Here is a 26461-nt window from a genome sequence, read left to right on the forward strand (position 1 = left end):
TGATGATGCTTTATACATTTTTTTTTAAATTCTTTGTCAAAGAGCTTTTAGTCCTGTTTTGCCCCTGCTTATGTGATGACATTACATTAAAGTGAATACTGTATTCAGAGAGGGGATCATGCCTAACTTACAGCGATGGTTTTCCTAATCAAGTCCTTGGTTGGTTGTGGCCAGATTTTATAAGCAGTAGTCTGTTTGTTAGGGTTATATAAAATATAAAATATTCCCCTGTTGTTTATATGGAAACATTGTGAATTCTCACAGTGTCAGAAGTTGCTATGGAAAGCAGCCCTCGACCATCAACATCTTCTAGTTCCAGAGCTGAGGGAGACCACCGAGCACAGAGCAGCACTACTAACACGCCTCGTGCAGGTACGCACATCGCACACAAATGAATATATGAATTTTATCACTCCTGCGTTCTTCAGTTTCTATGATTCTCATCTCTTTAGGTATGCAGTGTATCCCCCAGAGGGCAGCTCTGTTGAAGTCGATGCTAAATTTCTTGAAGAAAGCCATCCAGGACCCTGCCTTTTCTGATGGCATCCGCCATGGTGAGTCATTGGAATCCACTTCTTTGTTGTACCGATGAACTTGAGATCACACATCTTGTACTAATCTTGTTTACATATGTTGCTGTACATCTGTATGTGAACCCACTTTTTTTTTAAACTCCAAGTAATGGATGGGTCCTTGCCTACCTCACTCAAGCACATCATCAGTAATGCAGAATATTACGGCCCCTCACTGTTCCTCCTAGGTGAGTACACAGTTACTCTTTCACTTTACGGAGTCCTCCTCATCTGACTTCAGAAATGCAACATTTTTCTCATATTAAACTTTCTGCTTCATCAGTGTTGCAATATTTTTATCCATTTAATATTTTATTGGATTATGATTTCTTTCCCTACCACCCCCATTTTTGTTTTTGTCTTTCTGGTTTTTAGCGACAGAAGTGGTGACGGTGTTTGTGTTCCAGGAGCCATCTCTGCTCTCCTCTTTGCAGGATAATGGTCTGACTGATGTCATGCTGCATGCCCTTCTCATCAAAGATGTGAGTTTCTAGCTCGTTCTTTTCTTAATGTCTTTGACTACTTGTGGCAGTTCAATATCAGTTTCGATGTCTGTGTCTTTGTACACTCAATAGATTCTTAGAATTAATTATTTCTTTGTTTTTAGATATGGATAGATGATATAACATGGTTGCCTATTATCCAAAAGTCAGGAATCAGACATGCACATGTGTTGATTTATAAATTTGACTATTATAACAACCATTCAGTCAGAATATATATTGTATAAACAAGTTGACATTATTGGAAAGCATTTCAATGCATGCAACCACTGTTCTTACAAAAGAAAACAAAAAACAACTCCCCCCCCCCCCCCCCCCCCCCCAAAAAAAAAAAAAAACAAAACAAAAAAAACCCACAGGCTAATAGTGGGCCTTTAACTTGAAAAACAGTAAAACATTTCAAACGCTTTTGCAGGTTCCTGCTACCCGCGAAGTATTGGGTTCTCTCCCCAATGTGTTCAGTGCCCTCTGCTTGAATGCGAGAGGCTTGCACTCCTTCGTTCAGTGCCAGCCCTTTGAGCGACTCTTCAAAGTGCTTTTGTCTCCTGACTACCTGCCTGCAATGCGACGACGGCGTAGCTCTGACCCTTTGGGTGAGGTTCCCCTGTTGTTTATTTTTTGTCTTTGGTGTGTTTTTTTTGTCTTTGCCTGTGAACCACGTTTCATTGCATAACATGTTGTTTGTTTTAATTCAGGTGACACTGCATCCAACTTGGGTAGTGCTGTGGATGAACTAATGAGGCACCAGCCCACTTTGAAAACAGATGCTACTACTGCCATTATTAAGGTAGTCCAAATTTGATTTAAAAATATTTCAAGTGTTGAAACAGAACATGTCAAGGTATCTAAAGCAAAGTTGCTGTTACAGTTGCTTGAGGAGATCTGCAACCTAGGTCGAGCTCCTGAGTACATCTGCCAGAAACCATCTATCCAGAAAGCAGATGGTACTGTTGCAGTTCCACCAGCACGCTCCAGCCATGCTGCCGAAGAAGCTTCAAGTGAGGATGAAGAGGAAGAGGAGGCCCTTCACACATTCAGCCAGCAGCAGGGGGAAGCAGAGAGCAGCAGACAGTCAGTGCCACTTGAACTGTATGACTCTGAGTTCATAACACAATAGAAAAGAAAAAACTGTCTTTACAGACTTTAATTACTTTTCCAGGTTAATTGACAACATTTCAAATATACGGTTGGTGGTTGAAGTTTTGATAATGTGTGCATTCTTGCAGGGTGGTTGGCACTGAGGAACGGATACCCATTCCTCTAATGGATTATATTCTTAATGTGGTAAGTCTTTGCTTCAGTGGTTGTACTGTCTGGTTCATGGTGCAATATATTTTAAGTAATAATTGGGAAATGGTGTAAGCTATTAAAGCAGTGGATACCTTTATCACTTAAGTCCATAATTTGGTGTGCATACGTTCTCCAGATGAAGTTTGTGGAATCCATTCTAAGCAACAACACCACAGATGACCATTGTCAAGAATTTGTCAACCAGAAGGGGCTTCTGCCCCTCGTCTCTATTCTGGGCCTGCCCAACTTGCCCATAGACTTTCCCACCTCAGCTGCTTGCCAAGCAGTTGCTGGCGTCTGCAAGTCGATACTGGTGAGCATAACCTAAAGATCACTGGAATTTATTTCCAGTTTCTTTATTTTTTATTTTTTTAAATTGGCACACATGGAATGCACATTGCTGTTGCACTCCGTACACTTGTTTTAATAGGCAGTTCGTGGGCAATTTGAAAATGACTCAATCCTTCCCTTTAGACTCTCTCACATGAGCCTAAAGTACTCCAGGAGGGCCTGTGCCAACTGGACAGTATTTTGACATCTCTGGAGCCACTTCATCGACCAATTGAGGTGCCTGGTGGGTCTGTGCTTCTCAGAGAACTGGCTAATGCCGGCCACGTCACAGATGCCACATTGTCAGCTCGGGCAACACCCCTTCTACATGCTCTTACTGCAGCGCATGCTTACATCCTCATGTTTGTCCATACCTGCAGAGTCGGACAGGTAAACACAGAGTGTGTGTGTGTGTGTGTAAAAAAATAAAACTACTTGACCTCAAAACACTACAGTTCAGAAGGTGGCTCTCCACCCATGTTGTGATTTCCAAAAACTATTAGAAGCAAGTGCCTATGCAGCTAATTATTTTCTGTTCAGTCCACTATGCAGATGCCTTATGAGGACACAAACACATTGAAACCCAAATGTTAGATCTCAAAAACATAGAATTTACTTTTCTTTTGCTAATGAATGAAAATTCAGCCTTTGTTTGACAAGTGAGACCCAAATTGATTCAACAGCTCTAAATATTTCTGTTGTCTTCTAAACAGAGTGAAATCAGAGCCATTTCAGTAAACCAGTGGGGCTCTCAGCTCGGCCTGAGTGTTCTCAGCAAGCTCAGCCAGCTCTACTGCTCTCTGGTATGGGAGAGCACTGTGCTACTGTCCCTTTGCACCCCTAACAGGTGAGTAATCTTATCCTTTACTCCTTTACCTGAACTTTGTAGTTATCACCCCTTACAACTTATTGCTTGTTTCTTAACAGTTTGCCTCCAGGATGTGAGTTTGGCCAGGCCGACATGCAAAAACTTGTTCCCAAAGAGGAAAAGCCATCTGGCAACACGACAGCAACTTCAGCCTCTGGCTCCAGGAGAACTGGTAATGTAACCATTTAAACTTGTTCATTAAAAACTAGCATGTCCTTGGAGCACCCTTCAACAAATACATACTTGTCCACATTCATCCAGCAGAATCAGAGGCAGTGTCTGTGGATTCCTCTGCTGGTGGTCTATTAGAAGGCATGGGTCTAGATGGGGATACCTTGGCTCCCATGGAGACAGATGAACCCTCTGCAGCAGACCCAAAGACCAAGTCCAAACTTACTCCAGCTATGGCCACCCGCATCAAACAAATTAAGCCCTTACTCTCTGGTAGGAGTATGTCCAAGGCGCACATATTATATTTTTGTGTCTGTAATTTTTTTTTATTTTTTCCTTTTATCTTACAATATTTAACACTTTTTTTCCTGAAAGTCAAAGTTTGTCTTACCTATCCACGTGTCTTTGCAGCTTCATCTCGGTTAGGTAGGGCTCTGGCCGAGCTCTTTGGCTTGCTAGTAAAACTGTGCGTGGGCTCCCCAGTGCGCCAACGTCGCTCCCACCATGCCACAAGTACAGGCACTACCCCAACACCTGCTGCCAGGGCCACTGCTTCTGCTCTCACCAAGCTGCTCACCAAGGGTCTAAGTTGGCAGCCTCCACCCTACACACCCACCCCTCGCTTTAGGTAAGAGGAATTTGGCACTGCCACCTCTTTTGCTATTATGTGCTTATCACAAGCAATGATATTGAACAATATTTTTTTTTCTTTCCCTGGCAGGTTGACTTTTTTCATCTGCTCAGTGGGTTTCACATCTCCTATGCTGTTTGATGAAAGGAAGTACCCTTACCACCTTATGCTGCAAAAGTTCTTTTGCTCTGGAGGACACGATGCCTTATTTGAGTGAGTCATATTGTATGGTGCAATTAAGTTGTAGAGCAGAAATATGGGCAAAAATAGAAATGTTATGTTGTTTGTGATGAGAAGCTTATTTTAACATGCAGTGAAATTCTTGCCACAAGTCAGGGACTTTACTTTAAAGAACGAGTACCTCGTTGTTTGTAGGACTGCTGTTTATGGAAGTAGGTGACTTTTGTGTGTTAAAAGACCACCGCGTAGCTGCAGCCACCAGGCCTTTATTCATATGGGCATATACTCAAACTCAAACAATGTGACTTTGGTAGAGTTTGCCAAGCAGACAACATACAACTCAGAAATTCATCTTACTTTTGGACTTGATATGCCTGATATGACTGCTCTCTGCCATCTTTGTTTTTATGTACTGTGCTGGAAATGGGGAGACGAGAGACACAAGTGTTTTTGAAAATCCTCATAGAATTCTTGAAATAAATGGTTGTCTCCTGCCATTTGTGATGCAGGTTTTCTTCATCTCTAAAATTATGCATTCATTTTTTTTTAAACTTTCTAAAGGCATTTGGCCTCTGCTACTTTACGTTCTACTTGACACTCCTTCTCACTGACCTGGTTGCTAATTATGCAGATAAAGCTTTACTTCAGTTAAGACCATACACATTCATTAAAATGTAATCCTAGTTTCGTGATCTATCCCCACATCCATTTTTCTTAACCGCTTGTCCAATTTAGGGTTACAGGGGGCTGAATCAGTTGTCGTAATGCGAGAGGCAGAATGCACTGTGGACAGTTAAGCACTCTATCGCAGGGCTAATGGAGAAACAGACACTCATTCACACTTAGATTCACAGCTACAGCCAGTTTCGTATCGCTGTTAACCTAACGTCCATGTCTTTGGACTATGGGAGGAAGCCAGCGTACCCAGAGAGAACCGACACAGGTACAGGGAGAACATGCAAGTTTATGTAGAAAGGCCTTAGATGGCCAATGAATTTGAATCCAAAACATTGCTGTCAGGTGATGGTGCTAACCAATATACCACTGTCACTCATGTTTCATTTTTCAATAATTACAGACATCATTTTTTTGCCCGTCCCCCAAAAATATTATTTTGACATTTACTTAGTTTAATTGGTTGAGTTTTGGGTTTTTTTTTGTTTGTTTTTTTAACAGGACATTTAACTGGGCACTGTCAATGGGAGGGAAGGTACCTGTATCTGAGGGTCTGGAGCATGCTGATCTACCAGATGGGACAGGGGAGTTCCTGGATGCCTGGTTAATGCTGGTGGAGAAGATGGTGAATCCAAGCACTGTGCTGGACTCACCCCATTCCTTGCCAGCTAAAATGCCTGGAGTTACACCCACCATGCCACAGTTCAGTGCCCTAAGGTTCCTTATTGTCACCCAGAAGGTCAGTATTAACTAAAATAACCAATTTCTACGTGATTTCTAAGAGATTTTGTGTTTTGAAAAGATGGAAGAGATGAGCATTTATGCCTGTGTTTTCAAAAACAGTTGCTCAGTTGTATTTCTGCATTTTTAGTACTGTGCGGAGAAAAATGAAAAGGATTGCAACAAATGTCCATGATCTTCATGCCCCCTAGAAATTCTTTATACTGTATTTATTTTTTTGTAGGCTTTAAATATGGTAGTTTTTTTTGTTTGTATTAATCTAAGGATTCTGGTGTTTTATTATTGTAACACAGTTTCTCTTTCATAAAGGCTGCATTCAGCTGCATTCGCAATCTGTGGAATCGGAAGCCACTGAAGGTGTATGGGGGTAGGATGGCTGAATCCATGTTGGCTATTCTCTGCCACATACTAAGAGGAGAGCCTGTTATTCAGGAGCGCCTGGCAAAAGAGAGGGAGGGAACAGTGCGCCCAGATGATGAGGGAACCTCTGCCGGTTCGTTGGTACCTGGCACGGCTCCAGGAGCATCTTCATCAAGTGGAGAGGCACCGCCAGTGAGTGGATCAACTTCTGGAGGGCCAACAGGAGGACCAGCTGATGATTCTACCAATTCTACGCCTCGCCGCGAGCCCCAAGTTAACCAGGCTCAGCTAACACAGGTATGTAGGGAAAGCTGTGGCAAATTGATCTTTCTCACCTGATTTTACTCAGTTTGGGGGACTGCCTCAGGAAGGGCATTTGGTGTAAAAATCTACCAACTCAAAATATGTGGAACTTCTCACTGTAGTGACAGATATTTTTTTTGGTTTGTTTGTTTTTCATAAGTTGTCTGATGTAACATTATTTCATTATATAACATTATTCCAGCAGCAATATTTTTTTAGCTTGTTATGCTAGTGCTGCAGGTAGATGTGAGAGTACAGGTTAACTGCGTAATTTTATATCTAGATGCTGATGATTCTGGGTTTAGGAAATGTTACACCACCACCACCCTGCAGCCAGAGAAAGGGAGAAATTGAGAAACAACTTGGAGCGAGTAAGGAAATAAAGGAAAGAGTCATATTGAAGAAAAAAATAAGGACTTGAGAGACAAATTTCAGTGTTATAATAATAGTGTTGGGACAAGGTTTGGTTGGGGTTTGAGAGAGATTAGAGTAGTAATTTATAGAGGCCTCTGTCATGTTTCAGAAAGAATGACTTGCATGACCTTTTTTCCCCCTTCAGCATGCAAACTAGTTTGCTATCACTCACTTATGTGACGTTGTTATGTAACGTCCTTTTATAGTTTCTTTTTTCACAACCTCATCTCTCTCTGCGTCTTTCTGTCGTGTGGTGTTCCAGCTGATGGATATGGGTTTCTCAAGAGAACATGCCATGGAGGCTCTACTGAACACCAGCACGATGGAGCAGGCCACCGAGTACCTCCTTACACACCCTCCTCCACTTCTTGGTGGAGCAGTAAGAGTAAGCTTTATACACAAAAACACACACAGTACTTTAGTCCTTTACAATGTTTGAGAGAGACTTGGGTAGCTAACATTGTTGCTCTTATTCCATCTAGGATCTAACTATGTCCGAAGAAGACCAGATGATGAGAGCAATTGCCATGTCACTCGGGCAAGAGGTTAGCATGGAGCAGCGCTCCGACTCTCCTGAGGTGTGTTTCTTTTTTCTAGAAAAAAGCGTAGTGTAAAACATTTTTTGCTAATTGAAACTGAATGAAGGATTAGTTTACTGTTTAGCTAAATAACTGTTGATCGTTGGTGTGTCTCCTTTAGGAAGCAGCACGACGGCGAGAGGAGGAGGACAGAAGAGCCAGGGAACGGGCAGAAGAGGAGGAGGCACGATGCTTGGAGCGCTTCATGGAGGCTGAGCCACTGGACCCCCAGGAGCTACATGCCTTCACTGACACCATGCTGCCTGGCTGCTTCCATCTTTTGGATGAGCTGCCTGACACAGTCTACCGACTGTGCGACCTGCTAATGACTGCCATAAAGAGAAGTGGCCCTGAATACAGGGATCTCATCCTTGGCCAAGTTGTCCAACAGGTCAGTAGATGTTAATACTGTAGCCTGCTCTACAAGTTTATTTAAATTTAAAAAGCAGGTTTTTCATGGACTTGAAAAAGGTAGGCGAGTCTCTTACTTTGAACCTTCTCAGGTGGAATGTTGTTAGTACATTTTGAATGCAGGTAAGGCAGTAATGCAGTTCCTAAGCACCTCTGTACATTTGAAAGATGTGATTGTCGTCACTACTTTTTTTTTTTTTTTTTTTTTTAAAAAAAAGAAAGAAAAGTTAAGCATAATAGTGACCTTAACAATAGCCATTTGTACACTTGTATAAGCCTGATTGTTGACATGTTGTGTGTAGGTGTGGGAGGCAGCAGACGTGCTGATCAAAGCAGCTGAGCCGCTGACTACCAGTGACACAAAGACAGTGTCTGAGTGGACCAGGCAGATGGCCACACTGCCCCAGGCCTCCAAGCTGGCAACACGAATTCTGCTGCTCACGCTGCTCTTTGAGGTACCAGAATTTTAGGTTCTTGTCATAGAATGTTTATCCATACAGTGCATTTGAAAAGTGTTAGGCCCGCTTAAGGTTTCCACATTTTGGATTATTACAGACTCCTTAATCAATTCTTTGCTACAAATGTTTTATTTGAAAATGGCAGAAATTCCAATTACAGAAGCATTTTTACACCATATGGTCTTTAAGTATTTCTTAAACTGGATTGAAGAAGACGTGCGCCTAAGTGAATTCATTGGACAGAATTGGGAAAGGCACACCTTGTTATGGAAAACCTCAGTTTAATGGTTTATGTAAGTGAAAAGCAATCCATTACGTTGAGAGACCTGCAAGATTAGATTATCTCTCGGCGCAGATCTGGGCAAGGATAGAAATACATTTTTGCAGTATTTAATTATCCTAAGGCACAGTAGGCTCATTCATTTTTAAATGAAGGAAGCAACCACCACTACCAAAAACAACCAAAGCCCCAGTGGCCACTGAATATTAATCCAAAGTTCCTTTATGGATGAATATGGATGAAAAATGTATTGGATGACAACCATTGGCTAGAGCATTCCACCATTCAAGCCTTTATGGTATAGTAGTCACACGAGCATGATTCCTCAATGAAAGGCAAATGCCAGCAAATTCATCTTTCACACAACATAAAGATTGAAATCTTGCCACATTTCAGATTTTGTGTTTGTGAATCATACTTCATTAAAGTGAAACGAAACATAGATAATGTAATCTTAGGTAATACCATTCCACAAAAACCCCCATAATACTATCCTTACAGTGACACAGATTGAGTGCATCATTACGCTTTGGGAGTGATGTTTTTAGGGAGGATTTTTAGAGATAATATGGCAGTACCTGTGCAATGCTTCCAGGAATAGGAGACACTTGGAAAAGGAACGTGGGCCGAGGTTATAGGACCGTTCCCAAGAATATTATTTTGTTTTTGTTCTTTTTGGGGGCTGTTCATGTTACAAAAGTGCTTTTACCAAGTACTAAGTTGCGGCGGCATTTATGTACACGTTTTTTTTCTTTTGTTTAAATAGATTAGGAGGAAGTTTTGAGACTAGGCCAGATTGTTTTTATAGTGTGCTTCACTATGTCTGAGAGTTCAGACTCCTTTTTCCTCGTCCTCTCACTCTCTGTACGTCATGCACACTGTGATTGTTGAAAAGCACAAGGAGTTTGATGAATTCATGAATTTTTTTCTCTCCATCAAATTGAGGCATATTTTGGAAGACATGACACATTGTCCTCTCGTGTACCTTTTATAGCGCCACATACAAACAGCAATTTTTCATAGAGGAAGCATTACAGTTTCACGCTTTGGTGCGGCTACAAATCATGCAACATGCACACTGTGCCCCAGTTCATCTGAAGTGAACCAGGGCAGCGTATGCACAGTGTCCTTAAGTCCTTTGTACACCTTAAGATGAGTCTGAACAGTAATGTTGAAATCTTACACGGGTTTGAGTTGACAAATGAAGTGTCGCTGATTACCTGTGCATCTCATGGAATTACTAGTTTTCGTTTTTCTGTAGGAACTAAAGCTGCTGGGTGCCCGAGTGATTGAGAACAGTGGAATTCTTGATTTGCTCATAAAGCTGCTCGAGGTTGTGCAGCCTTGTCTGCAAGCAGCTAAAGAACACAAAGACATCCAGACACCGAAGTGAGTTTTGCACACCCATACAAAGATCTTATCACTTGCAAATATGACACCAGCATTTCATCATCATAGCACTGATATGTTTTTGTGATGAATTTATTTATGATTAAAAAGCTTGACTTTTTTCTGCAGATGGATCACACCAGTGCTGTTGATCATTGATTTCTATGAAAAGATGGCAGTCTCTTCAAAGCGCCGGGAACAAATGAACAAGGTAAAAAGCAAACAAACAAACAACAACACAAAGCCAAAACAAAATGGAAAAAACACAGCTACAAATTATAGTAGTGAAGTAAAAAATGAAATGATCGGCTTTGGCACAGCAATAAAAATGAGTATATATGAGGAGGGTAAGGGTGGGGGGGGAAGAGCAGCATTTTGCTGGTATACATATTGATTACTCTTGGATTTCTTTATTAGAGTCTTGTGTAGACTTAGCTATAACTATACACAAAGGTATTTTTACAGGTAATGAGTGTATAGGAATTGGACAAAATGTATGTAATCCTGTACAAATCTTTATCCACAAAAACTGATTTAAGTTGTTTTGTTTGTTTTTAAATTTATATCAAGGTTTCTTGCATAAACTTTGTTGGAGGGTATTTGTGTTATTCTGCTACACCTCTCTTGTATAGTTGTGAACAATTTGTCTTGGTTGCCTTCTAGTATTTGCAGCCAAATGGGAATAACTGGCGATGGTTTGATGACCGCTCAGGCCGTTGGTGCAGCTACAGTGCTTCCAACAACAGTACCATTGATTCAGCATGGAGGGCTGGAGAGAGCAGCGTCCGCTTCACAGCTGGACGGCGGAGATACACTGTGCAGTTTAACACCATGGTGCAGGTATACATATTCCTTTTATATTTTTCCAGAGAAAATCCCTTTTAAGGTTAATTGTGTTAATAGACTTGGCTGGTTCCCTTTTCTAACACAACTTTATTGGGCAGGTAAATGAAGAGACCGGTAATAGGAGGCCAGTTATGCTCACTCTTCAGAAAGTGCCTCGCATCCCCAAGCCTTCCAAAACTGGTAGTGTTACGGATTCTGAGCGAGAGGAGAGCGACCGGGGCAAAGTGGAAGAAAGCCAGAGCGATTTAGATTCGGGAACAGCAGTGGAGATGAACGCTCCTAAGGATGATTCCAGCCAGCTGAAGGAGGCGACATCCGGCCCCTCATCTTCCCTGGAGTCTGACTACTCTCAGGGATCTGATATTGTTGTGCAAGGCCTAACTGAGGACATGACCACCGTTCTTATTCGGGCCTGTGTCAGTATGATTAGTGTCCCTGTGGACCCAGACACCCTTCATGCTACACTGCGTCTCTGTTTGCGCCTTACACGCAATCACCACTATGCAATGATGTTTGCTGAGCTGAAGAGCACACGGATGATTTTGGGGTTGACACAGAGCTCTGGCTTCAATGGCTTCACACCACTGGTTACTCTGTTGTTCAGACACATCATAGAAGATCCAGCCACACTGCGACACACCATGGAGAAGGTAAATCTAGTTTCATACTGAAACTTTAAATAAAACTCAACGTGTTTAAAAGCTTCTGGTATTTAAACTATAGCATCATTTAAACTATATTGTCTAATAACATAAGCCAATTTTTGTTGTAACAGGTGGTGAGATCAGCAGTAACAAGTGGAGCAGGTAGTACCACATCAGGAGTAGTATCAGGCAGCCTTGGTTCCAGAGAAATCAATTATGTGCTTCGTGTCCTGGGGCCGGCTGCCTGCCGTAACCCTGAATGTTTTACTGAAACTGCTAGCAACTGTATCCGCATTGCTCTACCTGCACCTCGTGGAGCTGGCACCAGTAAGTGTGCAAACTTCTCCAATATGTGAAGTTTCTTTTTAAGTAAATTAAAAATAATTGCGCTATAATACACATTGTTTCCTGTAATATATGTTCCTTGCATACATTCTTTTTCCTCCAGCTTCTGACGATGAGTTTGAGAACCTTCGAATTAAGGGACCTAATGCTGTGCAGCTGGTGAAGACCACTCCTCTGAAACTATCACCATTACCACCGATCCCTGACACCATCAAAGAGGTCATCTATGACATGCTTAATGCTTTGGCTGCCTACCATGCTCCTGAAGAACGTAAGACATTTTAACAAGATATTGACTTGAGAAATTCAAAAGTCGTTTGAACATTTCAGGTATTAATGCATTTGTGTGTGTCTCAGCCGAGCGTCCAGAAGAACGTGCAGCAGCTGTACCCGGTGGTCAAGACCTTTGCCAGATTTTGCAGGATGTTGGTGATGATGTTTACCAGCAGTACCGGCTCACCCGTCAAGGAAGTGACTTTGACTCCCAGTCTGCATTCCATATCAACGTGAGTCTTCAGTGACATATAATCCTATTGTGGAGTGTTCCATTTGTGTCTGTTTCTAAGTTAATAATAAAACCATTTCCTCTTTTCAGAGTCAAGTATTTGCTGCTGATGGAGGCGTTGCAGAGTCTTCCCAGTCTGGTACACCACAAGGAGAAGGTGAGACTAAAAGCTCCTCTTAACACCTGCGAATAGAGAGTTTTCTTATTTTAAGTGCAAAATAAATCACAAGGCTGAAACATTGCCTCATGTGAACTCGGTGAACATCACTGTGAACTCACTTCTTGTGAGTTCAGTTTCTTTTTTCTTTTTCTTTTTTTTTGCCTGTCCCATTTGGTTCTTTAGTCGTCAGAATTGTTCTCTGAAGACCAACAAGGATACCCAATGGATTTGCTTTGCCAAATGGATCATCACGGCCTTGCCGTATTGGTCCATTTGATCGACCTTTGTTGTTATTGTTTATTTTATTTTCAGTTGTTACAGACGGGACAGACACGACTGAGGGATAGGAAAGGGAGAAAGAAAGATGAAGGAAAAGAAAAACAGAAGGGAAGAGGGACAGTGAGAAAGGGCACTTAAAAAGAGAAAGAGGGAAAAAAAATCTCCTGGATCACCTGTTGAGAGAAAAAGAAGAGAAAACAAACAAAAAAAACAAACACAGAGCAACATACTAAACACAACACCACCTGACAGCGCACAATGTGCTTGGAAATAGCAGCCAATAAAGGTGTAGTTTATGTCTATGAACAGTGAACACCTGTGTGCACACCTGTGTGGATCAGCGCGCTTGTATTCAAAAGGTTTCCCCATGTAATGGTCTGCTAGAGGATGTAGAGAGCCACAGCCCCGTCCCCCCAGGGCATGAAGCAGGCATGGAGGAGATCCAGCCTCCAGACATCCAGAGGCCCCAGAGTGCGAGAGCACAAGGAGGACCACCGGAGGGGAATCTGTGCCACCTTCCTGGGAAGAACTGAGGAGAGCCCCAGATGAGGGGTCACCCAGTAGCCACGGAGCAGAAGCCAGAGGGGGCTGCAGTGGCCGGCGGGCACGCCGGGGGAAAGATGTTACCCTTTTCCCCGGGGTGGAGGCAAGCAGACCGCCCCAGGCTCCACAGCAGCCTGGGGCGCATCCCAGATCCCAATCGGACGGCCAACACCTCCTCCCAGCCCCCCGCCCCTGATGGCCAGCAGAGAACAGGGGTGTGTGAAGACCCCAAAACTCCCTCCTCTCGCTCATGTGTAGTGTTGCTGCGTGTTGTTCTAAGGTGCATTTAAAACACGGGAGAGCATGGTGCTGCTGCCAGAGAGCAGCAGGTGTTAGCACGGCCCCTCCCGAGAACCCTCAATGTCTACGTGGATTTAAAATTGAGAGGTGGGCACCGGCGCCAGAGGTGGGGTTGAATACACAGACCGTCCACTGGACGCCGTTAAGCGAGTTCAGTTTTATACAAGGCATAACTTATTGTGTTATGCTAACTTCCTCAGCCTCCACACCAGAAGAAATGCGGGAAGAGAAGAAGGAGCAGGAGGGAGAAAAGGGTACCACTTCAGATGAGAGTAAAGCAGCAAAGGTCAAGGCAAGCAAACCTCTCATGCCTACTTCTACCATCCTGAGACTACTGGCTGAGCTAGTGCGCTCCTACGTGGGAATCGCCACGCTAATCGCCTCCTACTGTTATACAGCTGGGCAGTCTGAGCTCATTAAGGAGGTGGGTAGCTGAACATACTCTTCTCAGCCATTCACACATTGTATTCTCAAGCCTCTCAACTCATTTTGACATGCATGTATCCTAACAGGATTGCAGTGTCCTAGCCTTTGTGCTCGACCACTTGCTGCCTCACACCCAGAACTCAGAGGACAAAGACACCCCAGCCTTGGCACGTCTTTTTCTAGCCAGCCTAGCAGCTGCTGGAACAGGCACTGATGCCCAGGTGTCCTTAGTGAATGAGGTAAAGGCTGCCCTAAGTCGAGCCCTAGCAATGCCAGAAGGTGCTGAAAAACATGCCAGGTAAATGGAATAAAAATGTCATACAACCCTGACTGTGTGTGGGGTTTAATTGTTGTTGTTGTTTGTTTTTTCTAAATCTATGCCAACTAATTTTCTCTCATCTTGGCAAACCTATTTTACAGGCTTCAGGCAGTGATGTGTATCATTAGCACCATCATGGAGTCATGCCCTTCAACATCCAGTTTCTATAGCACAGCAGCAGCCAAGACGCAACATAACGGCATGAACAACATTATAAGGCTCTTCCTTAAAAAAGGACTGGTCAATGACTTGGCACGTGTGCCACACAGCTTGGATTTGTCCAGGTATAAGATTAGTCAGTAGTTATCTGGTTTACCAGTTAGTACTCATATAACTTAGGTTCACTTCTGTCATAATACATTTTTGTGAGTTCTGTTTCAGAATCAAGTTGGTTTTTCAGCAGTTATTAATACTAAATAAATTAATCTGAAAGGGCTCCTTATTTTCCCTTTGTGTCCTTTGCTTTAGTCCCAACATGGCCAACACAGTGAATGCTGCCTTGAAGCCACTGGAAACTCTCTCACGAATTGTTAACCAGCCTAGCAGTCTCTTTGGGGGCAAAGGAGGCTCCAGCAAGAACAAGACTGAACACGACCCTGTGGGCACTGCCAGGGACAGCAACAGCAACACTCAGGACCAAGGTATTCACATGAGACAGATGAAATGCTTTAATAGCCTACTTTTTAAATGTATGATGCTCATGTGGGCCATCTGTTGTAGGAGAGTCGGGTGAGGCAGAGCCAGTGGATGGCAGCCACAGGGTCCAAGGAACAGACACTGATCTGATGGATGGAGAAACTGAGGGAGACGCAGTGGTCATTGCTGGCCAGCCAGAGGTTCTTAGCACACAGGCTATGCAGGTAAATAATGTATTAACATTGCATTACTCACAATGCACTCAATAGCTCAAACTACACTCAGATCCCCTGATCTGTAACATTTGTAATTAAAGGTCAGAACATAAGTGTGTAGATACCCATTCATTTTGTGCACCATGTGAAGGCTGACTGTGTATATCATTTCCTTTCCATGCAGGTAGAGAATGAGTTGGTGGATCTGATTGATGAGCTGTTGGAGAGAGATGCTGGCACTGTCAACAGCACAATTATAGGTAGGCAACTGGATTCATTTCAGGGGTGACAGTGAGTGTTGCTGGGCAATGAAAAGTGTGGAGCAGTTCTCTGCACTGCTTGTGATAACTTAACCTTTCCATAATAGGTGTAGGAAACAAATCAGTGCATTGAAGCACAAGCAGTGTAATTTATTTATTTATTTTTAATTACGTATGATTTCAAACTGAGTTCATTCTTGATTACAAACAGGCAGAACAGCCCAGAGCTGATGTAGCGTTTGTTTGTTCTGTTGATTAGTTGGACGCAGTGGTGAAGATGAATCGCAAGAGGACGTGTTGATGGATGAAGCCCCCTCCAATATTAGCCAAGCATCAACTCTTCAGGCCAACCGGGAAGGTACAACATTTTGACAAAATGAACAGTTATATCTATAACTTTTGTTCCCGTTCAGTCGATTCACTCGGTACAACACATAAGTATGGGATATCACGCCCCTGTGGCCCCTGTGAAATGAGCTCTCGCAGCCCTGGGGCAAAGCGAGACCCTTGGTACGCCAGTGATATAGCTTCTATAATCCAGTGAGACAGTCCCTGTTTAGACAGAGCTCTACCTCCTGGCTGGATTAGCAAAGCAGACAAACAACTGGTCACATAAACGCACATTCTGAGTGCACTCAATGTCGGTATGTAGCACATGCACTGCGCACAAAATGCATCCTCCTCTGCTCCTTAGATGCAAAAGAAATGGAGCAGAAGCTGAAATTCTATTGAGCTGTAAGCTGCAGGAATGACCTTTGGTAAATATACGGCATTCAGGCACAATATGATTTTGAAGCCATCAGGAGAGAACTGTGTGCAGGAGGGATGCACAGACGGAGCATGTAGGTCAGAAACCAAAGCAATGCAGTCTTTTATATGAAAGAAATTTCACATACTCAACGGGATCAAAAGGGGGGCAGCAAAGGGCTTCTAGCACCAAAGACAAGTCCCATTCAGCAACACTGGACCTAACCATGGGTCTCAGCTGGTGAACCCCAGCTTAAATATAAACCTTATAAACCTTAATTGTAGAAAACGAAAGGGCCTTATCCAGCAGCTCCTTAAGTAATGTCAAAACATCCACAATAGAGCTTGTGGATCTATAACAGTCCTAGTGGTGATCATAGATGCCATCATGCCCAAAAACCATAGTATCATTTGGAAATGTAGTCTGCATATGAGCTGAAACTGAGCGAGGCTGCAACGAAACAAAGCCACTATGTGCTGCGACAAATGTGTGCGGCTGGAAAGCAAGCATATTTCCAAACCGAGGAAAGAAATCTGCTGAATGTCGATTAGCGTTGGGTTACTTAACTTAATCCCTGGTTCTTTGATAACAGAGTGAGGTGTTTTTGAAAGTTCATAGAGAAACTAAGTGACAGCTGTGTCGCTCTGGAGCAAGCGACAAGAGCCCAGTCATATAGATGAGCTAGGATGCGGACGCCCCTCTTTCTGAGGGGGGCTAACGATGACTCTGCACATTTGTTAGGAGGCACATTTGACTCGACCTTGTTAAGGAGAGGTGTCAGTGGGCTGTTTGCAGGAACCAGCGACTCTAGCTCTCCCAGGCACATCGCCTGGTACGTCTGGAGCATAGTGACGTACGTGTGGGACAGGGCCAGGTAATCAGCCAGGGAAGACTCCATAGGAGGTGGGTTAACAAAGCCAGCCTCCTCAGCGCCTTCCAGCTCTATGTACTGTCAAAAGTAATGCACAGTGACGCGTTTCTATGATGCAGTTAGCTTGGAGACAAATTCTGGGAACATGGCTAGCACCACCTGGGGCAGTTAAGCTAACTTCAAGCAGCAGACAACAGAGCTAACAAGCAGCGGCAAGCTGCAACTGTGCAGAATTGTTTTAGCGAGGTGAAGAGCATAACAACTGAGGGATGACAGTGATGTAAGGGGGTATATGTGCAGGCAGGGCCATGCACATGTCATCACAGGTCATCTGTTTGCCTTTAAGGCGTGAATAAAGGTTTCTCTAGCTAGGACACGCGGGGGTGTGATATCTCATACTTGCGTGTTGTACTGAGTGAATTGACTGAAAGGGAACACTATTGTTCTGTTATTTGTTGAGATGTACATGTAAAGTATTGACGGGCTCTTCCATCAGACTCCATGAACATCTTAGAACCAGAGGATGAGGAGCACACACAGGAGGAGGATTCTAGTGGCAGCAATGATGATGAAGACAGCCAAGATGAAGAGGAGGAAGAGGAAGAAGAGGAGGAGGAAGATCAGGTAGAGGTTAATGCAGTGAAGCTCGTTAAAAAACCTTGATTTTTGTTTATGTTTAAGATTTATTTCCTGTGCCATTTGTTAAGGATGATGAAGAAGGAGATGAGGATGATGATGATGAAGGTTCGGAGATGGAGTTGGACGAAGACTTCCCTGATATCAATGCTGCACCACACATTCGCTTTGAAAGGTTTGACAGGGATGATGACCTCATCATAGAGTTTGACAACATGTTCTCCAACAATGGTAAGCGGGATAATCTGATAGTTTTTGTAAGGTCACATAGTTTTCACGCACTTAATCCCAAAGGAGTCCTTTCTAAGCAAATCTATTTATTTGTTTGGTATAAAATTGAGCTTCCTGATTAACAGAAAAGCTTCAGTTTGTTACACGTACTGATGTTTCTTGCAAAAACCACCAGTATGCAGAATAATAATAATTATACCCGTTGTGCTGCTACCAAAATGTTTAGCTGTACTAAGTGGTTCTGTTCAGTAGCTCGTTAAAAATAACAAATCATAAGATACAGAAAATGTATTTAAATAAATGTTACGTTTTTAGGTTTATGCTAGAGGTTTCTCCCTAATGTCTGCGTGCTGTGTTCTGTTTTTCTCTATCAGCTGACATCCCTCCTTCCCCAGGCAACATCCCTAGCTCCCACCCACTGATGGTGCGTCATGCTGACCACGGATCCCTCACCCTAGGTGTGGCAGGCACTAGCAGCCGCTTGGCGCAGGGCATGGGCCGCAGCCAGCGAACACTACGTCAGCTCACTGCCAACAGTGGACACACAATCCATGTCCACTACCCTCATAACCGTCAGCCCAACCCTCCACTTATCTTACAAAGGTTGAAACCATGTTTGTTTATGTGGCTCTATTACGCAGCTCCTGTTTTACACCAGCTTTCTTTGTCTGCCTGAACATTAAAAAGGCATTTCCTTCTTTTCTTTCTTCTTCAGACTTCTAGGTCCCAGTGCAGCAGCAGACATTTTACAGCTTTCCAGTTCTCTGCCTTTACAATCACGTGGTCGTGCCCGCCTTTTGGTTGGAAATGAGGATGTGCATATCATAGCTCGTTCTGATGATGAGTTATTGGACGACTTCTTCCATGAGCAGAGCAGTACTGGAGGTCAAGCGGGTATATATTACCATAGACGTCAGAGCATTGTAAGGGTCGGGTTTATTATTAACCTAAATGCGTAACATTTTTATCCTTTTGTTTCTGTAGGGACCCTCTCTAGCATTCCTACTGCCTTGACTAGATGGACAGATGAGTGCAAAGTGCTGGATGCAGAGAGTATGCACGACTGTGTTGCAGGTAAACTAGCGGTTTCTTTTCAGTGGTAGTAAGGTAGTCATATGATTAATGAAAACATTTTATGACTTCTTTTATTTATTGTGTGTGTCGTCTTTTTGGTACCTTCAGAAAATATTTATATTCCTGAGAACTGGACCATGAATAATTTGGATATGGTAGTCAAGTGGTTGGACATTCCCTGTTAATTTCAGACAAATCTATAGTTAGCATATAGGCTTTTTATTGCATTTTATTTAAAGACAGCAGTTCACATAGTTGTGATCTGATTTTTAGTGAGATGGTTAGAATTCATTACATTTTTTTGGTGACCAGTGAAAAACAAAATGTTTTAGTAACTTGACCAAAAATTACTTTGACTTGGTGACATTTCACAAACCTTTTGAGTTTAAATTGAAAACTATTTTGATTTGAATGCCCCCATCTGCTTTTAGTGGTTAAGGTGCCTATCCTGCAGCATCTGGAAAGTCTGCGAGATGAGGAATTGGAAGAGCGCAGAGAGAAGAGAAGGCGGCAGCTAGTTGAGGAGGAAGAGTCCAAACAGAATGAAAGGAGGGCCTCTGGAGCAGAACAGGCCAGAGAACAGAGCCTGCAGGTTAGCAGATGATTGCTGTCTGTGCACAAGGATGTATTTTCAAATACAATAGTGCATTTTTGGTAGATATACTCATGTTTTGTTTTTTGTTTCTAACATTAGCATTTTGTGTCCACAGGGTTCTGGATTGGGGACGGTTAATGGTGCAGAGAACACAGCAGGTACTGACATTTATAAAGATTTTGCTTTTGTTTCTGTTTTAATGTTAAATTCCTTGACCTATGTGGATTGGACAACCCAGAGGCAAGTGGCCAGCTTGCTGTGCGTGCTGTGGGATGAGGTAGTAGTTTGTATAGTTTTAGGATCACACCAGATCTGGGAGATAACTATACAGTCTACTGTCTTTCTTATGGCAACGCCATACCAGCTCGACATCGAATTTTTTCTTTGAGATTTATTGCCGCTACATTGTTTTAAGAACCTTATTCTAAATATTTACATTTTTGATATACAACATATATATCTTTTGTTCAATGTATTATTTTTATTGTCTGTGCTGTGGTGAGGTAGTAAGTTGTGTTGTTGTTGGGGATCAGGATTGTGCACCCCGTTAAGGAGATAACTATACAACTTACTGCCTTCCTCAGCAGAGGAATCTGTCATCTGTTAAATAGTTATTCACCAGCTAATCACCACAGTGTTATTTCTGACATTTCTGTGCCCTGATTTTCCTTTTTTGAATATTATTAACACCTTTTTGAAAGGGTTTTGAAAATCTTTTGGAAGCAGTTGTGTGAATGGAAAATGTTTACTGTAATTAGACATTTTTAACAGGAACACGTGCACAAGTAGCTGGCAGATATAGCAGAAAAGTGATATTAAGATGCAACAGTCATGTTGAGGCATTGTCAGATATGTAAATTGTTTTTAAGACTTGAATCTATTCAAATAAAAATAATTTAAACTGTCCCTTTTCTTCACACAAGTGTTTCTTTGAATATTGCAGAGGGTGAGCAGGCTCAGGGTGGTACTGTGTCATGTCTGGATCCACCCAGGGTTTCAGAGGGCTTCCTCACTGCCCCACCATCTGGAGAAGTCACTCCAACCACACCTGCTCCTCATGAACAGGCCTTAGTCTCGCTGGAGACTGCTATTAGTCAGCAGGTCCACCAACCAATAGCTGACCTTTTACTGGCTGAGTCGCATGCTAGCTCACTGGCTGCTTTGGCAGGGGCAGGCCTTCCACCCTTGTCGACAGCCGAGAGGCCAAACAGTGAAGCGGAAGCATCTCAGATGGAAATGTCCCCGGCACCTGCAATCGGTGAGAGAGTCGGAGGTGGTGGTGGAGGAACGTTGGATGAAGGCAGGGAAGGTAGACTAACTTTGAAAACTCTATTTATACAGACTGGCTAACAGTAAGGAAGCATATTTGTAATTTAAAGAATGTTATAGAAGCTATAATAACACATAATGAAACCAAGGAATTTAGATGTAGTGCATTAAATGATCAGATAACTTGCTAGCCCGAATCATAAGCTCCCTTTCCTTTTCACAGCCTCTCTAAGTCCAGACATTGTAGAGAACTCTGAGCCTGCAGCAGCTGGTGTGTCACAACTGGAAGGGTCACCAATGGATACCAGCAGCCCTGCCTCTGCCACCCAGGAAGAAGCTGCCCCCAACCCTGCCCAGCCCACCCAGCTTTCTCAGGAGCTGTCTGGAAGTGGGGAAAGTGGCCTGACTGACAGGCAAACTGATGCAGAAACTGGGTGGGTAGAAACTAGAAGTTCATTACTGACCAAGCCTCTGTTTAAAAGCAGTATATTCTGCCATTTGAACCTCTTGGACTGATGTTGGAAAGTTTGACAGAAAAAAATCACAGTCTATATGTATCTTTAAAATTGTTCCAACCTTTTGTTAAATTTCACATAAGATTCAAAAGGCATCTCATGCAGTTAGAACTTTGAGATCAATAGATATTGCACATAATTTTGATAGCAATGATAGTCTTTGTTTTTTTTGTTTGTTTTATTATGTGCAGCTCTACTTCTGTTTCATCTCCTGGGGAAACTATGCCCAGGAGTGACAGTGCTGACAGCCAGTCTCAGGCCATCCAGGAAGAGCCCCTTCCCTCTACAAGCAATGATGAGGAGGATCCACTTGCAGGTAAAGTACTCTGCTACTTCTGCAATTGTTAATATTTTTATGCTTTTGCAGGGTCAATGCCATTGTATTCTCTTATTGGCTTGGATGTCATGCCTCAGGAATACCTGAAGGAGATTTGATTACATTTGGTTTAAATGTTCACTTGGATGAATTGATGAGAATATGGTAGTCAGACGTCCATGTTAACATTAACCTCACAATAATGTTTTTGCCATATTACAGTCATTATGATTACCTCAGACATATCAATAATTTGATGAAAGTTTTGACATTTTATAGTATTTCTATCTTTGCTGGAGTAATTATAATGCTTTGCAAAAAACTGTGTTCTGGTTGTTTTTGTGACCATATTTCACATTTGGCCAGATACTGATTTTTGCTGCTGCTGCTCCTTGTTGATGGTAATCTTTTGTACCCTCTATTTAATTCCTGCCAAGTCTTCATTGAAACTTGAGATACTTGAATGTAAACCGCAATTTGGATGGTTAGTGGATATATGACTGAAGGGTAGAATCTCTGCGTATGCCACCGTCAGACTACGTGACATTTTTATCTGTTGTGATGGTTACTATGTCTGATTGGACAGCCATAAAATGTTGCATTTATTGATTGAGAGACAACAGATTACAGATTGCTCCCCAATCAATCATGACTGCTATCATTTATGATGTGTGTGACGTCATTGGAAAGGAGTAACTGACTATCATGTTTAAGATAAAAGTGGTAACCAAAATAGTTTGTGAAATGCTGGCTCCTATTTTAATCCGTTTTAGTATTCCATCTAGCTGCTTTGTTGTCATCATTCTGGTTTATCATGTTTATAGTATTACACAGCTTAGTGGTATGAAGAACATCGGTGTGTTTGTTTTGGTCAGGTGCCAAACGTGATACAACCTTCATGGAAGAACCATAAAAATTCTAATGTGAAATTTTGGACATATCTTGCAAGATGAGCCCTTTTGTTGCCAACACAAACCGATGCTTTACGTTGCCTGGATTAGACGCAGTCTGGCTGATATTCTATAGTGAACCCTGCAATAATAAACTGTATAATATTAATTGAATTGTTTCATTTTGGGGGTTTGTTTTGTTCTATTTTGTGATGGCAGGCATCAGCCTGCCAGAGGGTGTAGATCCCTCCTTCTTGGCAGCTCTTCCTGAGGACATCCGCCGAGAGGTGCTGCAGAATCAGCTTGGCATCAGACCACCCTCCCGTCCTCCAGCTGCTACAAGCTTGCCAGCCTCTACTGCACCTGTATTGGGAGGGCCAGGGGTTACAGAGGTCAGCCCTGAATTCCTGGCAGCATTACCACCTGCCATCCAGGAGGAGGTGAGATGTTTTTTTTAAATTGCGTGAGTAAGCAAAATGCTTATTCATAGATATTTCAAACAAATCCTTAAAGAAGTCACTGACAATTGGTTCTATTTACTAAGCATGCCATTGGTTGTCTTAGGTTCTTGCCCAGCAGAGAGCAGAGCAGCAGCGTAGGGAACTAGCCCAGCAGCCTCCCCAAGGAGACACACCTTTAGATCCCGTAACTTTCATCCAGACACTGCCATCAGAGCTCCGTCGCAGTGTTCTTGAAGACATGGAGGACAGCGTGTTGGCTGTCATGCCTCCAGACATTGCTGCTGAAGCTGCTGCATTACGTAGAGAGCAAGAGGCACGTCAGAGACAACTGATGCATGAAAGGCTTTTTGGTCATAGTTCGTCTTCAGCCCTCTCAGCCATCTTGCGCTCACCGGCCTTCACTAGCCGGTTAGGAAGCAATCGTGGCGTCCAGTACACCCGACTGGCTGTGCAGAGAGGAGGGACATTTCAGATGGGTGGAGGAACAAACCACAGGTATAATAACAGTGATCTAATTTTTTGAAATGTTTTCCTTTTTAAATAAAATGTCGGGTTTGGCATTTAGGAAATCTTACAGAAGTTTTGACAGGTGACATACTGTTACTACTTTTTCTTCAGACCATCCAGTTCAAGTGTCGACTCCCTGTTGCGCCTGCGTGGACGATTGCTTCTGGACCACGAGGCTTTGTCCTGCCTGCTGGTTTTGCTGTTTGTGGATGAACCGAAACTCAACACCAGCCGTCTGCACCGTGTGCTCAGGAACCTCTGCTACCATTCTCAGACGCGTGGGTGGGTCATTCGCAGCCTGTTGTCAATCCTCCAACGAAGCAGCGAGAGTGAGGTATGCGTGGAGACCTCACGTCTAGAGGACTCTCGCGGCAAGAGGACCAGCCAGGGAAGCTGTGGAGGAAAAGGCACAGCCACCTCGTCCCTCTCCTCATCTTCATCTTCTTCTTCTTCATCCCCAGCTTCCTCCTTAGAGTTATTGAACAGGGTGGAGTCTCGCAGTTCCAGTCAGCTTTCCTGGCTCTCTGTTTCTATGGATGCAGCCTTGGGTTGCCGAACAAACATTTTCCAGATTCAGCGAGCATCAGGTAGGAAGCATGCTGACAGGCATTCAGCTGGAGGCTCTTCAAGTTCTGGGACATTGGGAGGTGTGTCAGCGGGTGCAACGAGTGTCACATGTGCTGGAGGTGGAGGCTCCACTGTTCACATCCACCCACAAGCTGCTCCAGTGGTCTGTCGACATGTGCTGGACACACTTATTCAGTTAGCCAAGGTGAGGGTTTAACTATATTGATCTAAATCTTTGTCCATTCTGTGTTCTAAGACTTGAAATGAAGTTGGTTACGCAAGTTATTCATTGTCCTTTTGTTTTTTCTTTTCTTCTGCAGGTGTTCCCCAGCCACTTCACGCAGCAGCGTTGTAAGGACTTGTCAGCTTCGTCTTCTGACCTAGACTCTCGTCTTTGTTCAGGCTCCTCAGGAGGAGGGGGTGGAGGTGGAGGCTCCAGGTCAGGGTCACAGTCTCAGACCAACCCTAATGTCTCCAACACCCAGAACTCCCTGGGGTCTACTGCCTCTACCCTCCAGTCTCTAGGAATCTCCACCGATTTTTGGGACCTACTGGTCAAGCTTGACAACATGAATGTCAGCCGTAAGGGCAAAGCCTCAATGAAGACGGTGCCTCTAGGTGGAAGTGCAGAGGCAGAGGGAGCCCAGTTCAGCTTAGAGACCTCTCCTCTAGGCCAGCTGATGAACATGTTGTCCCACCCTGTGATCAGACGGAGCTCCTTGCTCACTGAAAAGCTGCTGCGCCTGCTCTCCCTCATATCCATTGCCCTCCCTGACAACAAGGCCACAGAGGTGCCTGCTGGACATCCAACTCCACAGGCTCCTAACCCCAACACGGCAACCAGCTCAGGAGCCTCAGCCTCAGTCACGACACAAGGCACCGCCGCAGTGGGCGCTATGCAGTCTACTGTGGCAGGCCCAGGGGCTTCTGTAGGAGCTGTAGCCCAGGGTACATCCTCAGGGACAAGTATAGCAACCTCTCAGACATCCTCTACAACAATCTCTATACCCACGTCCACTGGAACAATCTCTACAGGTAGTGGTACTTTATTCCTGAATAAAATGTGATGCAAGAGATTTTATTAGAAAATGATCATTTTTATTAATGAAAAAAAATTTTTTTTTTCTTTTCAAAACAGGAAAACAGAGGGGTGCTGTTAGCAATACAGAGAGTGAAAAGTTGGCTTCCACTGGACTGACAGAAAAACAGCTTCAACTCTCTGTGGAGGTATGATGAAATGATTTAAAGAAATGTCGAGGGCTTTTCCAAGATATTTCTCTGAATAACTTCTAAGGGTCAATTAAGGCAAGCTTGTTGGTAAACTGAGTTAAGTTGAAGTTAGGATACATTTAGTTTTTGGGCTCAAAACTAAAATTCAGTAATATTTTATTAAGTACCTCTAGATCATCAGGCATTTCAGTTTTTGAGGCAAGGACTTCAGATATTGAAAACACATTTTTCTTTCAATATCCTGTTAGTGGAAGAGTTGCCTGATGTTTGCGATTCTCTCTTGGCCGAGACACAAATGTTAAAACACATTTTAGGATGTTGTTTAAAAAAAAGCCTGTCTTTTTTTTCTCAGTCTACAGTAAATTCTTCAGTAAAAATGTGTTTTAAGAAGTGACAAAAGTGCAGTGGTTTGTCTGTTAAACACTATTAGGGAAAAATAAAATGCTGGACTGCCAGATAAATTAACCAGACTACTTTGAGAATGTTGACTGTGTTCATCCAGAATTAAGAGAAAACACCAAAGCTTATGTCTTTTAAGTCTTCAGTAGATTATTATGGATGGATAATATTACTTTATGTGATGAGGGAAAAAAATCAGAGCAGAAAAGGGTTTTTTTGTTTTTGTAAGTCAGATTACATAAAAAAAACAACTTAACTCTCAACTCTTTTCTTGTGACCTTTGTCAATTTCAAATCAAATCAATTTATTTATATAGCACTTTACACAGGATAAAAACCACAAAGTGCTTCACAGTAATATAAAACAGAAATACATAAAATACATTAATAATAAAACACAGCACAAATCTAATTAAAAGCCAATCTAAATAAATGAGTCTTAAGTTGATTTTTAAAAGAATAAATACAATCAAGGCAACGTAATGATGGAGGGAGGGCATTCCACAACCTGGGGGCCACCG

The 26461-nt window shown here is 43.0% G+C and overlaps 1 protein-coding gene across 17 annotated transcripts in view; it reads left to right on the top strand.

Moving 5' to 3' along the window:
- Nucleotides 1-26461, top strand: part of huwe1 (HECT, UBA and WWE domain containing E3 ubiquitin protein ligase 1) — a 49658-nt gene that overhangs the window by 13306 nt on the left and 9891 nt on the right. For 12 of the 17 annotated variants that reach the window (XM_085146869.1, XM_085146864.1, XM_085146877.1 and 9 more), the window contains 51 exons: nucleotides 265-372; nucleotides 453-554; nucleotides 680-760; nucleotides 948-1054; nucleotides 1491-1668; nucleotides 1771-1862; nucleotides 1944-2164; nucleotides 2302-2359; nucleotides 2502-2678; nucleotides 2840-3085; nucleotides 3409-3542; nucleotides 3623-3735; nucleotides 3825-4007; nucleotides 4146-4362; nucleotides 4456-4578; nucleotides 5722-5959; nucleotides 6271-6618; nucleotides 7301-7423; nucleotides 7521-7616; nucleotides 7738-8007; nucleotides 8330-8482; nucleotides 10027-10154; nucleotides 10284-10365; nucleotides 10818-10994; nucleotides 11099-11650; nucleotides 11776-11971; nucleotides 12093-12260; nucleotides 12347-12495; nucleotides 12585-12651; nucleotides 13977-14200; nucleotides 14289-14500; nucleotides 14623-14805; nucleotides 14990-15162; nucleotides 15242-15381; nucleotides 15557-15632; nucleotides 15892-15990; nucleotides 17748-17875; nucleotides 17959-18118; nucleotides 18493-18721; nucleotides 18834-19012; nucleotides 19103-19192; nucleotides 19624-19784; nucleotides 19903-19945; nucleotides 20731-21096; nucleotides 21280-21490; nucleotides 21763-21887; nucleotides 22997-23217; nucleotides 23342-23733; nucleotides 23857-24517; nucleotides 24633-25347; nucleotides 25451-25539. In XM_085146869.1, coding sequence (XP_085002995.1) covers nucleotides 265-372; nucleotides 453-554; nucleotides 680-760; nucleotides 948-1054; nucleotides 1491-1668; nucleotides 1771-1862; nucleotides 1944-2164; nucleotides 2302-2359; nucleotides 2502-2678; nucleotides 2840-3085; nucleotides 3409-3542; nucleotides 3623-3735; nucleotides 3825-4007; nucleotides 4146-4362; nucleotides 4456-4578; nucleotides 5722-5959; nucleotides 6271-6618; nucleotides 7301-7423; nucleotides 7521-7616; nucleotides 7738-8007; nucleotides 8330-8482; nucleotides 10027-10154; nucleotides 10284-10365; nucleotides 10818-10994; nucleotides 11099-11650; nucleotides 11776-11971; nucleotides 12093-12260; nucleotides 12347-12495; nucleotides 12585-12651; nucleotides 13977-14200; nucleotides 14289-14500; nucleotides 14623-14805; nucleotides 14990-15162; nucleotides 15242-15381; nucleotides 15557-15632; nucleotides 15892-15990; nucleotides 17748-17875; nucleotides 17959-18118; nucleotides 18493-18721; nucleotides 18834-19012; nucleotides 19103-19192; nucleotides 19624-19784; nucleotides 19903-19945; nucleotides 20731-21096; nucleotides 21280-21490; nucleotides 21763-21887; nucleotides 22997-23217; nucleotides 23342-23733; nucleotides 23857-24517; nucleotides 24633-25347; nucleotides 25451-25539 — 9764 coding nt within the window. The remainder of the gene's footprint in view (nucleotides 1-264; nucleotides 373-452; nucleotides 555-679; nucleotides 761-947; nucleotides 1055-1490; nucleotides 1669-1770; nucleotides 1863-1943; nucleotides 2165-2301; nucleotides 2360-2501; nucleotides 2679-2839; nucleotides 3086-3408; nucleotides 3543-3622; nucleotides 3736-3824; nucleotides 4008-4145; nucleotides 4363-4455; nucleotides 4579-5721; nucleotides 5960-6270; nucleotides 6619-7300; nucleotides 7424-7520; nucleotides 7617-7737; nucleotides 8008-8329; nucleotides 8483-10026; nucleotides 10155-10283; nucleotides 10366-10817; nucleotides 10995-11098; nucleotides 11651-11775; nucleotides 11972-12092; nucleotides 12261-12346; nucleotides 12496-12584; nucleotides 12652-13976; nucleotides 14201-14288; nucleotides 14501-14622; nucleotides 14806-14989; nucleotides 15163-15241; nucleotides 15382-15556; nucleotides 15633-15891; nucleotides 15991-17747; nucleotides 17876-17958; nucleotides 18119-18492; nucleotides 18722-18833; nucleotides 19013-19102; nucleotides 19193-19623; nucleotides 19785-19902; nucleotides 19946-20730; nucleotides 21097-21279; nucleotides 21491-21762; nucleotides 21888-22996; nucleotides 23218-23341; nucleotides 23734-23856; nucleotides 24518-24632; nucleotides 25348-25450; nucleotides 25540-26461) is intronic. The other 5 variants (XM_085146876.1, XM_085146874.1, XM_085146873.1 and 2 more) reach the window with 5 other exon arrangements.

The sequence above is a fragment of the Neolamprologus multifasciatus genome, chromosome 20 (genome assembly GCF_963576455.1).
Source record: "Neolamprologus multifasciatus chromosome 20, fNeoMul1.2, whole genome shotgun sequence".
Classification (NCBI taxonomy): domain Eukaryota; kingdom Metazoa; phylum Chordata; class Actinopteri; order Cichliformes; family Cichlidae; genus Neolamprologus; species Neolamprologus multifasciatus.